This window comes from Exophiala mesophila (assembly GCF_000836275.1).
Source record: "Exophiala mesophila strain CBS 40295 unplaced genomic scaffold supercont1.3, whole genome shotgun sequence".
Classification (NCBI taxonomy): domain Eukaryota; kingdom Fungi; phylum Ascomycota; class Eurotiomycetes; order Chaetothyriales; family Herpotrichiellaceae; genus Exophiala; species Exophiala mesophila.
In genome coordinates, this window is record NW_015622506.1 from 3,189,703 (window position 1) to 3,201,144 (window position 11,442).

Below are 11,442 nucleotides of genomic sequence, written 5' to 3' on the forward strand. Positions count from 1 at the left end.
CCTATCTCGCAATTCTCAAGCCGCACGAGAACGATGCTGACCAAACAGAACGGTCCGCCCGTGTTTCTTGAGACAAATCCTTTTCGCTCAAACCAATCGGATGCCCAACATGATGCATAACATGCCGCAATGTTGTGATCCCACAGGGCGGGATTGCGGGCATTAGCACTACCCCCCGCCGAGGTTGAGGCATATAAAACCATGTCGCAGGTAATGTAAGTACCTGCATCCAGGCGAACCAGCTGTCCCATCTGGCTTGGTTGTTCTCCTCTCTGGTATTCTCGTTATTATCCTTGTGTCCTTTCCCGACCAGTCCAGTCCCTTCATCTGTTCATCGCCAAGATGAGTACTACTCAGGTCGGCATCACCGAAGCTGTGCTTCATTACAAGCCTCCTCATCCTCCGGTCGAGGAGTTTGAGCCTCCCAAGGATCGAGCCTTCTTTGCTGATCCCGAGAAGAAATCGTTACTGAGCGCCGTCACCAAGATCCGGAATTTGACTCCTTATATCGGAACCGAACTGGTCGGTATCCAGTTGAGCAAGCTCACGCCGGCTCAAAAGGATGATCTCGCTCTGCTAATTGCAGAGGTAAGAAAATACTCTTTGATGCTGCAAGCTGCAGCTCAAAGGGGAAGCAACATATCACTGACGTCGACCACCATAGAGAGGAGTTGTCTTCTTCCGAGACCAGGACATCACACTAGATGAACAGCACGAATTGGCCAAACACTATGGCATTGTAAGACAGCCGCAGAACGCGCCACAAGGCTGTATACTGACAAAGCATGCAGCAAGACCGAGACCCCAATCAACAAGATCCTCGTCATGTTACCATCCTAGGCAATAACAAGTGAGTAGATGCATATGAGCATGTCTCCTACGTATTCAAAACACACTGGCTTTAGAGTCATTGGTTGACCATACCGCGCCAATGCAGCGATGTTCGCGCATACCAAAACTTTTCATCTGAGTTCCACTCCGACCATTCCCAGGAAGTAAATCCTCCGTCGTACACTCTGCTACGGATGGTTCGAACACCCGAATCTGGAGGCGATACTATCTTTACAAGTCAGACGGCGCTGTACGATAAATTGAGCCCCAAGTATCAACAGTACCTGGAAGGATTGCACGGAGTGCATAGCTCCGAGGTAAGTCTCCAGAACTCTTGTCAAGGAGTTTAAGTGCTGCTGCTGACATGTTTCCTATAGCAAGGATTTATCAATTCCGTGAATAGCGGATACAAGCCATTCCGAGGACCTGTGCGACGAGAGCATCCACTCGTAAGTTCAATTTCAAAACCCCTGAGACTTTTTTCGGTCTGTGAATCGAGTGCGAAGAAGACAAATGACAAGACAAGACTTCATTTCCTATGGCGTTGATGAGAATTACTAACACCTTCCGCCTTGAAATTCTAGATCCGAACCCACCCTGTCACTAGACTCAAGTCACTGTTCTACAACCCGTCGTACGTCGTCCATATCTCCGAACTCAAGGGTCAGGAAGCGATCCACACTCTCAACTTTCTGCGCGAGCATCTGCACGCAGCCGACGACCTGACGGTGCGATGGAAGTGGGAGCCTGGCAGTGTCGCATTCTGGGACAACCGCGTCGTCGCCCACAAGGCTGTTCCGGGGGGTTACGACCCAACCCTGCGTGAGGGCAAACGTACCGCCGTCTATGGAGAGAAGCCTTTCTATGATCCAAATTCAGAGAGCTTGTCTCAACGGATCGCTCGTGTGGGGGGCGACCCGGCTAAGAATGAGATTATCAATCTTCATTTCAAAAGCCCACACGTTTGATGTACTGACTCTGTAGATATTGTCGGATATATCTCCTAGACTCCTAGTCTATAGATAGCACCAACCTTTCTAACCGGCTGCCGAGCAAACTATGCATCACGTGGATAGTAGGTTCCGCAACCCATTCTACTCAATTCATAGGGTTAGTACTAGGCATTTTGAGTCTCTCATGTTCCTGGCTCGAGAGATCTCGGTATCTACTGAGTGAGATAGATGTTTCATGTTACTATTCCACGCCACAGGGTAACGAAATGTCAATAGAAGTCGTCTCAACATCTTAGGCAGAATCTAACAAAGAGGCTGGACACTCGGTCGAAAACGATACATGTGCAGTACAGGTGAAGAGAACGTAAGTGTGGTAGAACTCATTGACAGTGAACTCTGGAGCTCGACTCGCAGTAAGAACTATAGAATCTAAATTGAGGCCTCATGTAGATAATGAATGACAATGAGACACGCTTCCCGAGTTACTTGGCCGACTGAGCGTGTGAAAGATTCCATTGGTTGATCGCTAGTACTTTATACCGTTGTCATTTGCGCGTAAGTGGTTTCGATCTGTCGAGTTGAAGAATGACCATATTGCTGTAAGGTTGGAGCTCGTTCATGTTCACAGCTCGACTACTGCACTGGCCTTGATCTCCACGATCATACGAGGATCTGGCAACTCCTTTACCCCAATCGTTGCTCTAGCTGGACCGTCAGCTCGTGTAGGGAAGACTTTATTCCATGCCTCGTTCATGCCCACATAGTCCGAATCTCTATCCAAGATGAAGACGGTAGCTTCGATGAGGTTCTTGATGCTCCCCTTGCCTCCTGTTGCAGACTTGATGATAGTGTCGATGTTGTCTAGTGCGGCAGCTGTCTGTTGGCGGATATCGAGGGTTAGAGTTCCATCCTTATTCTCCGTGACACCAGGCCATGTACCATCTGGCCTGTTGCAAGCGATGCCGGAAACGTACAGCACACGATGCGGCGTTTCTGGCGCGAAACGAGCCTCCGGATAATGGAAAAGCGGCTCCGGTGCATCTGGCTTTGCAACGTAGGCCTTGCCGTTTGGGGCCATTGTATGAGCTGATATACCTTTGCTGTCTGGTAAGGGGGTGATGACCAAGCATCATACGATATGGCACGACATCCATCTTATATAAATTTCCCCGGGCGATTATCGGTGCATCACTGTGGGTCATGGTGGTCTTCGGTGCAAATCCTGTGCAATCAAACATTGCGGCTTTTGTTAACATGCCACTTAGAGTATGTACACCGTGTTAGAATATGACTGGCGGATCCTCAAACCTTACCCACTGCTTTTTTCATAGGTCCATTGTTGTATGCGACTCAAACAGGTGTTCGTTGTGTGACTCGATGGCAAAAGGCTATTTGGAACCTCCATTGCCCCACCACTGCTCTGCCGGATTGAACGCATAGAAGACTTTCCTAAAACGGCAAGAAATGCCTCCCCCATCATCAATTGCTTACGTTTACCATGTTCTATCTTGTGATGGGTTTAGCTTCGATATCGTGCTCAGGTTTGTGACATTCCAGAGGTAATTTGTTTCTGCAATCTTGTCTTCCGGCGCGCGGCTGCGAGTTTTTGTGCCATGGAGTAGGAGGGTGGCGTCAAGGATTCACAAAAGCGCCAGAAAGAGTCTGCTTTCTCGAGGTGGCGCTCCTTGGGTGCGAATATGCCCATGAAGAAGACTTGAACCTTCAAGTGGACAAAAAGGTGGTTTTCCAGTGGCAGAATCTTGTCCACAATGTCGCATATACTGTCGGCGACCAGTGCAGCTGCTTCGTCCGTCTCTTTGACACTATCTGGGTGCAGATAGTCAAGGGCAACGTAGAAAGCTGCGTATCTCCACGCATCCTGTAACAGGAGCATCTCATTATCCGGGCTATGGCTGACCTTGAGCAGTTGAGTACACACGCGATGGTATGCCTGATGAGGGGCGGCTGTCATGTAACCCTGAGCAATCTCGACATAGAGCCTAAAGGTATCCTGCGGGCATCCCACGAGTTCGAAAAACGTCGAATCCATATCTCTGCGGTAAAAGTCATCGAAGATTAGATGCCGATCCCGATGAATCACGAGTCCCATGACATCGTACCATTGGAGCAATGATACGGCTTGCTTTAAGCCAGGTGTTGTTGAATACAACTGTGACAGTGCTTCAAAATCTTGACAATGAAGGTCAAGCAGTGCTTTCGCACCACATAGATGACGAGCCCACCTGCCGAACGGTCCCTCACGCACGTCGAGAAACGCCAATGTCGTCATTCCAAAGATCGCAAGAATATCGCTTTCTTGTACAGCTTGATTGAGTCCTTGCAGAGCCCTGGAATATAGCAGGTGCTTATTAAGTGCGTGGTGGGAGCCGCTTTCTCGCAGACGCAGACTGATGTGGTCCCATGCAAAGTGCCAGACGCCAGCAACACCTCCGGGGTCGTCAGGAGCAGCTCCAGCATGGGGATTTCGTGCGAGTCTTGCTTGGGCGTATTTCGAGGTAAAATAGTGCAGATAGTCGGCCAGGTTAGAGGTCCAATTAGGACTATCTTCGACGCTCGCCTGCGATGTAATTATAGAACTTGGAGAAATCTGTTCAACGCAAAGATCTGGGCTCGTGCTTGTTGCATCGACGCCTTCATCAATTCTCGACCCGGACACCCCCGGCGAAGCCACGATGTCATTATTCGACGTTGTCACTGCTGTTGAATCCGCGTTGGTAGGACTCCCTGCCCAGCGAACTCGTAGAGCAAATCCAGGGCAGATCAGGTTGTCACGACGACACTGGCCACACGAAGGTCGGTTGACGTCGCACTTGATTCCTCTGTCCTGACATGTGGAGCAGTCTCGGTCGCGTCGTATGCCCCTAGGCTTTCCCTTTCTGCGTTTTCCGCTCGCACTACGGGTATCGAGAGTCATAGCCAAGGTGGGTGGGTGGTGAAAGCACGGTAGATTGCTTTCCTGACGAGCAGGTGAAGCACGATTTGGTGACCCTGCGGAACCTCAATGAGGAAAGTTATCTAGAAGAAATCTCGCTCCCAATGTGACCTAATCGCGCCGGGCGCGGGGTGGCGAATCTCCTCTTATCTCGGAGATGCCGCTCCACGCGGCCTGATGTGAACTTTCCTAATTAGGCGGCTAGGTGCTCGCTTAGCACGAAACTAATAACTGTCTAAGTAGCGCCATTGACTTAGGGCTAGATCAACCACATTTGTCTCACTCGATAGACCGGTGCATAGCACTTAGTCCGGAGACGGAGACCTGGATATGACAGGAAACAAAATTGCAGGTAAAAGCTCACGACAGAGTCTTATCTTCCGGACTTGTCAACCGAGCATCAGCCTACCCCTTTGAAAGCTGGAGAAACCTGGAGGATGACGCTCGTGGAGTTTGCGACTATTTCAAAATTTCCAAAGTCACATTTGCAAGGTCTTCGAGGGTCCCTTGGGTTCATCATTGCCTCTCAGTTCGGTGCTATTATCAATTATATTGGGCTGACAAAAGTAGATTAAGGTATGAAAATGGTCAAAAAATCATTCACTGCCATAACGGATAAATATTTTCAACATCAAGAAGTATAGATACCTAATTAAAGGCAGAGCAAGGCTCTTTTCTCGGACGTTTTTAAGGTTGCTACCTTATTTCGGACTGATGTGAACCGCCGTCCCACCACCAGCCCTGTCCCACCTTCCATCTTCCTGACCAAAAGTACGTCCCTGCTCCCTTTGTGATTCCTCCAGCTAACAAGCCTGTTCCCGCTTCTCCCACAAACTGTGCAAAGTAGTTCTACCCTGAGTGATCTCGGCCCATTCCCGTTTCTCCAGGTTTTGCTCCGCATACTCCAGCATGTCAGGGCCTATCAAATTTGTCCTCCCCGCATCGATCAGGCGTGCCAGGAACACGACAGTGTGAGCGTCCAGTGCGGTTGGTCCAATCTCGTCGCCGAAGATCCAACTGCTGCTGGTCGCAGTCTTGTTGTGTTCTGCTCTCACTTTGGAAACTTTCTCTAGGTATGTCCGTGCCTTTTGCTGCTCTCGGTCAACTATCTCTGTCGAGTGCGGGTCGACTTGATATTTATTGCCGTAGCTGGTTTGGAAGTCAGTTCTGGCACCTTCCCATTCAACATTCCCACATACTTGTTGAGTTTCTTTTGTAGAGCTTCCTTGTAGCTCTCTGAGGTTGTTGGCCGAGCCATAATCTCTTTGATTTGGCGTACAATGCCGGCGCCACGGCCTTCCGCGGCGGTGAAAGAGAGGCTCACATACCACACATCATGAAGTTCATTCAGGAGTACAGTAATGACGTCTTTGTGAGTCTGAGGGATCAATCCGGGATATCTTTCCGCCAGATAGTAAGTAATATCCAAACTGTCGGTAATCTTTAGTTCGCCGGGACCGACCAAAACGGGGACCTGTTGAAAATCTACAATTTAGCCCAGTTGCTAGATGTCATAGTCATACCACAGTTCAATCGAACTTGACACGTACTTGACCTTTCCAATTCTTCTTGAGAAACTCCTCCTTGTTCTGGTCACCAATGTAAATATCGACCTCCTTTTCAATAGGATTGACAGCTTCGTTTGGCGATGCTGGGTCTCCTTTCCACCGAAAAGTCATCAGCGTCATGAGTGAGCATATCGAGAATTGATTGTAGTATAGCTCGAAAGAGCTGGAAGATGCCTTGTCGCTCGTCATTGCAGAAGTTCGCAGTTGAACGTTGCTGTCGGTTGTCCAAGTAATGGCCTACCTAGTGACATAATTATACAGTCCAACGCTTCAACGAGGGGTTTATGTGATTTCTAAATACCGATGCCCTGGCGGGGTGTCAATTAAGGTTCGATGTTGATTGAACCGCGGGGCAAGAGCGGGAAGTATTTCTCTGCTGTACCCAGAGGTTATACGGGGTTTCTATTCCTTTCGTAAATCAAAGCTATCCATTTGCTGGAAAGAGAAGCAGAATGTGACTGGAAAAATTTGATTCAGTGCTCTTTGAATCAACACTCGCTATCTATGGATACTGCTTGACTTTACGTCCTCTTGCTGGGACAACAGAATGCAACTAAGCGCTAACGTTCCTCGGCTCTCATCCTTTCGTCAGTGTAATATTACAACTGTTGCCCTTCGGAAACCCCCCAAAGAAATTCATCATATCCATATCATCAGGCGAACTCAGACAAAGTCGGGCACCAGCACATTCGCGGAAAAACAATGCCGTGGCCATTCGAAGTTCCATGTAGGCTAGATGCATACCCAGACAAACGCGTGCTCCGGCGCCGAAAGCGGCGAAAGCAGATCTCTGTTCCTGCAACGTATACTCCTTTTGAAGAAATCTCTCAGGGTCAAATCTGGTCAGTATTAGCCTATAGCCTAGTGGAAGCGACCAAAGATCGGACATGAGGGAAGACGTACCGTTCTGGGTCCGGAAAGATCTCCGGTTGTCGATGCATGCTATACGCTTGAGTGCAGACAGTGCTGCCTTGAGGAATGAAGTATCCGGCAATTGACAGGCCAGATGTTGGAACCACTCTCGGCAGGGCTCCAGGGATGGGACCATGCAGTCTGAGAGTCTCTTCGAGCACTGCATTAAGGTATGGGAGGGTTTCCAGGTCCGAGGCGACAAAATCATCAGAAAGAGTGGCAACCTCTTCTTCCAGCTTCTTCTGTACCAGCGATTGTTGCAGGACGGCCCAGACGAGATAGGTAAGAGTTACACTTGTCGTTCCTCCCCCAGCTCCCACCAATCCTGTTGCTTCAACAACCATGCTTTCTTTTGATATCGAGTTGGTCTGGTTCTCATCGGCTTCTATGTGGCTCGTGAACACATTCGTCCGGTCGATTGATCCTGTCCTGGCTCGGGCGAGGATTTCCTTACCATTTTTAATAATGATCTTTTCAGTTTTGTTGATGTCGAACATGAACCTTGGTGCCAGACAGATCAATCTGTAGATTGTGGGGAGTTCAGATCGAAGTATGCCAATCGGGGCAAACTTCTCAAACATCTGGATGAACTCTGATTTCTGCCAGACCTGGGTGTTAGCATTCGTTCTTGAGTTAATTTTGAGAACAGCCAACCTTGCCCAGTTCGAGCATTCCAAATGACTCTCCAAAGGCCACTTTGCCGATAATATCTGTCGCCATAAAGTTCCACCAGTCAAACACATTACAGGTTCCTGCCTCTGCAAGTTCCTTGATTCTTTGGACGGCAAACCGAGCTTTATGATTAACCAGAGGCTCCCAATTCTGCTTCAGGTTCGACTTTGAGAAAGGACGTGACAATAGCTTTCTTCGAATTCCGTGTTTTTTCATGTTTGTCTCGGAGAACACGTCCTGCTCTTCGAACGCGGTTCGAAATCTGGGGTACCATTCGCTCTTACACAGGCCATTCCCGATCTTGTGAATGGCATGGTAACCTTGAAGATCCGTCACATCGACCTCATTGGGGGCGATTCGAACTACGGGACCATGTATCTGATGCAGAGAATGGATGAATTCCACCCGACGGCCTCGAAGGATGTGAAACTTCAACGGCAGAGACGTGAATTTGGCATACCAGGGACCGGGAATGACGAATAATGGTGTGAAATATGCGCCGTGGATAATCTTTGTTTGAAATCCTTCAGTCAGGGCAGTCCAGTATGTGGGCGAGTGGAATTGATCAAGAACAAACCTTTACAGCTGTTGCTGCAATTAAAAGAACTAACAGCCATACAGCTATTCTTCCATATCCCAGCTCCATGACAATCGTTGCAGGGTTCTCCATCGTTGTAGAAGAATGCTTGAGGGCAGGGTGCCTAACGGCGGGTCTGGATACGCAGCTCGTCTAGAAACTGAGGCTGAAGGTGATGTTGACCGATGACAGCAATGCAACATGCTGTGATCGTTATAAATAGGTAACGGATTCGGAGTACAATGTGGTCTGCCTTTATATCCTGCATTTCCTATCTTCAAATCACGGGTTCCGTTCAACGGCACGGGAAATGTCAAAAGGCTCTCTATGAGTAGAGCCTCATGGCTACACGACAGTAATGGCGGGACTATTCCCCACAACATCAGCATGAAACCCCCATGCCAGCCAAAGAGTAATGAGGGGAGTTTCCCACTTGTTCCCGCATCACTTCTTCGCTGGGAGTGGAGACAACTACTTCTAGAGAACTTCAACGCTTCAGGCAGTTCCATTCAAATATTCCACCATGAGCTGAAGTTAAAGCTCGATCCATGCCTTCACTACTCTTTTGTTACATTTCTCCTGTGATGAATACATGGATCAACTCTAAGAGCCTCTGCGTGATGCCACTGGTCGTAAGTCGACGAAGCGTTGAGCCAAAAGCACAAAGCGTGCTGGCTTTCATGTCGGCAGCATTTGCGCCGAGTATTCTCTTGAATTCAGCTACCGTGCTGTCCACGAGCTTTCTCCCTGCGGCGTTCGTATTGTCCCCGAGCAATTGAATCTCTGGCAGTCCCTGGAGATATTCGACTGCGCCATCCGATATTGAAGGACTATCCGGGTCCATTGATGCCGTATACCAGGGGAGGTACAGTGTGAAGCAGTACCAACATAGTGCCGCCGTGAAGATGATTCGCGGTGTATGGATCGCCGCAGTTGAATCTACCGTGCTGGACTTGAGCAGATTTTGAAGAAACAGGGCGTGGAGAAGGCACCGTTTGGAGTCAGGAGAGGCCATCCAACTTCTGACACTATCCAGCACTGCTTCAGATATATTAGTACCGTCTCTGCCAACTGCAACCTCGAGAAGGTCGATATCTGCTGCGAGCGTCATGAAAGTGTAATGCCACAGAGGTCGGAGACAGAATGGGAGGTCCGATTCTTTGCTATTCCCACAAGGTTCCGTGCTGCAACAATTCCTCGAGGTATACCAATGCAAAAGGTCCGTCTGTAACCCCGAGATGTGGTCTTGAGACAACACGTTGGAATAGCGAAGTTCGCATATCGTTGCCCCAATCCCCGAAAGGACAGCCCACGAATTCAACATAGACCAACTTTGTCGAGGGACATAAGCACTCATAAGAGGTCGAGAATGGGATTGCGACTCCGGAGTCAGTTGACCGGCGCTGCGGTGGGATTCGCACGAGTCATGTTGACGCTTGAGGTATTCATCATATTTGATAGCCCATGTCCCCGCGTTGGGTGCTTGAAATAAACTCGTAGGTGCAATTTCTGGCAATCGAGTTGTTTTATGCCGAAAGATGGGCTCGTGGTGGAATAGTGCAGCTAGCTCAGCATCATGAACATGCATGAACAAAGCTGCCCTTCGCAGAATGTTAGTAGTAGACTAGGGCAAGAAGTTTCCTCACAACCTTTTCATTTCCTCGTCCTTAGCCCAATCTCTCCATCGTTTTTCAACGTCCTGTGCAGAGGATAGATCGGACAGATTATGATCTGGAAGCGCCTTAAACAATCCTAAATGGCGACCCAGCTGCATGGAGTGGTTAGTCGGTGGTCATGGAAGGCAAGAAGAGATTGGGTCGTTACCGAGAGAAGACCGCCATGGTACGTATCCGCGATTGACCGGTGAGTAGAATCACCTGAAAGAAGTGCAAAGGTTTGACCAATCATGGCTGCCGTTATATTGCCAGGTGTGAGGTGAGGGCGTTCCGAAAGACCTCGTTCCCATGGGCCGAGATTACCCGCTTTATGGACTCGCTCGAAGATCGTGGAGCCCATACGAGCAGCAATTTCCGAGGGCATGGTCGTAAGCCCAGCACAACACATCAAGAGATACCCGAGGATGTTGTTTTCCCTTGGCCTAAAGGTTGGTGCATGGACCAAGGGTAAACCGATATTGAATCGAGTGAAGAACAGGTGGATAGACAAATTCTGTGATATTGATTAGATAGATCCATATGTGCAGACGAGACACCCACCAGGAACTCGATTGATGGTAAAGGCTCAATGCGAGAGGGCGGTGATAGTTCCTCATTCATATGTGTGCGATAATTTTCGTCAATGTCCTTGGTCATAGTATTGTTAATTTGCGGACCCACAGGCTCATCGCGGTCAGAAAGGCTGTCAAGAGTTGTCCGGGCAGGTATATACCACCTTTTCCGGACATCGAGGACTGTAGGCGGTTTTGCTGGAGCTGAAGGTTGGGACCTTGTGTTTGAAAAGTCATTGCCACCAATGTGTTCGTTCCAACTTAAATCTCCCAGCCCAAGGTCCACGAGATGCTCGTCCAATAGCCAATTGGTTGCATCAAATTGCATGAAGTTATCGTTGAAGAGCGGATTTGCGACGAGAGACTGCAAATCATATGATTGTTGACAAGATGAAAACGGCCCGAAATCTGTTGGACTGGGCGAGAACCCAGGATGGAACCCAGGATGGAACAGAGGTGCGGGTCGAGGCAAAGTTTCTTCACCAACACTTGGTTCGGCAGTGATATCAGTCGCGTGCGACGATGTGTTTTGGTTTGGTGCATGATCAAACGAAGGGAATGTCAAAATATCCTCATGAGCCCCAGGAGATAGATCTGATGCGATGGCTGCATCTTTTGGAGCCACCATATGGCCACTTTGAGTAGGACGTGTCACGGAAATTGTGGACAACACATGCAACGCCGCATCTTCTGCTGGCGCGTTCTGGCAGTCTTGAGACATGCCGACCATAGAGCTTGCTGTGGACAGA

General features: G+C 49.1%; 3 protein-coding genes across 3 annotated transcripts; 1 reads left to right on the top strand and 2 right to left on the bottom strand.

Moving 5' to 3' along the window:
• Positions 1–314: 314 nt before the first annotated feature.
• Positions 315–1,799, top strand: PV10_04701 (uncharacterized protein; the record flags this gene model as incomplete). Its single annotated transcript, XM_016369276.1, has 6 exons — positions 315–588; positions 665–739; positions 792–850; positions 938–1,148; positions 1,209–1,280; positions 1,416–1,799. Exons 1-6 carry the CDS (start codon positions 343–345, stop codon positions 1,797–1,799), a joined length of 1,047 nt encoding a protein of 348 aa, XP_016225064.1. The 5' UTR covers positions 315–342.
• Positions 1,800–2,157: 358 nt separating this feature from the next.
• On the bottom strand, positions 2,158–2,934 carry PV10_04702 (uncharacterized protein). The gene has a single exon (XM_016369277.1). The coding sequence runs from the start codon at positions 2,860–2,862 to the stop codon at positions 2,407–2,409; it is 456 nt and encodes a 151-aa protein (XP_016225065.1). The 5' UTR covers positions 2,863–2,934; the 3' UTR covers positions 2,158–2,406.
• A 251-nt stretch (positions 2,935–3,185) lies between these two features.
• On the bottom strand, positions 3,186–4,719 carry PV10_04703 (uncharacterized protein; the record flags this gene model as incomplete). Its single annotated transcript, XM_016369278.1, has 1 exon — positions 3,186–4,719. The coding sequence occupies one exon, from the start codon at positions 4,717–4,719 to the stop codon at positions 3,322–3,324; it is 1,398 nt and encodes a 465-aa protein (XP_016225066.1). The 3' UTR covers positions 3,186–3,321.
• Positions 4,720–11,442: the final 6,723 nt, after the last annotated feature.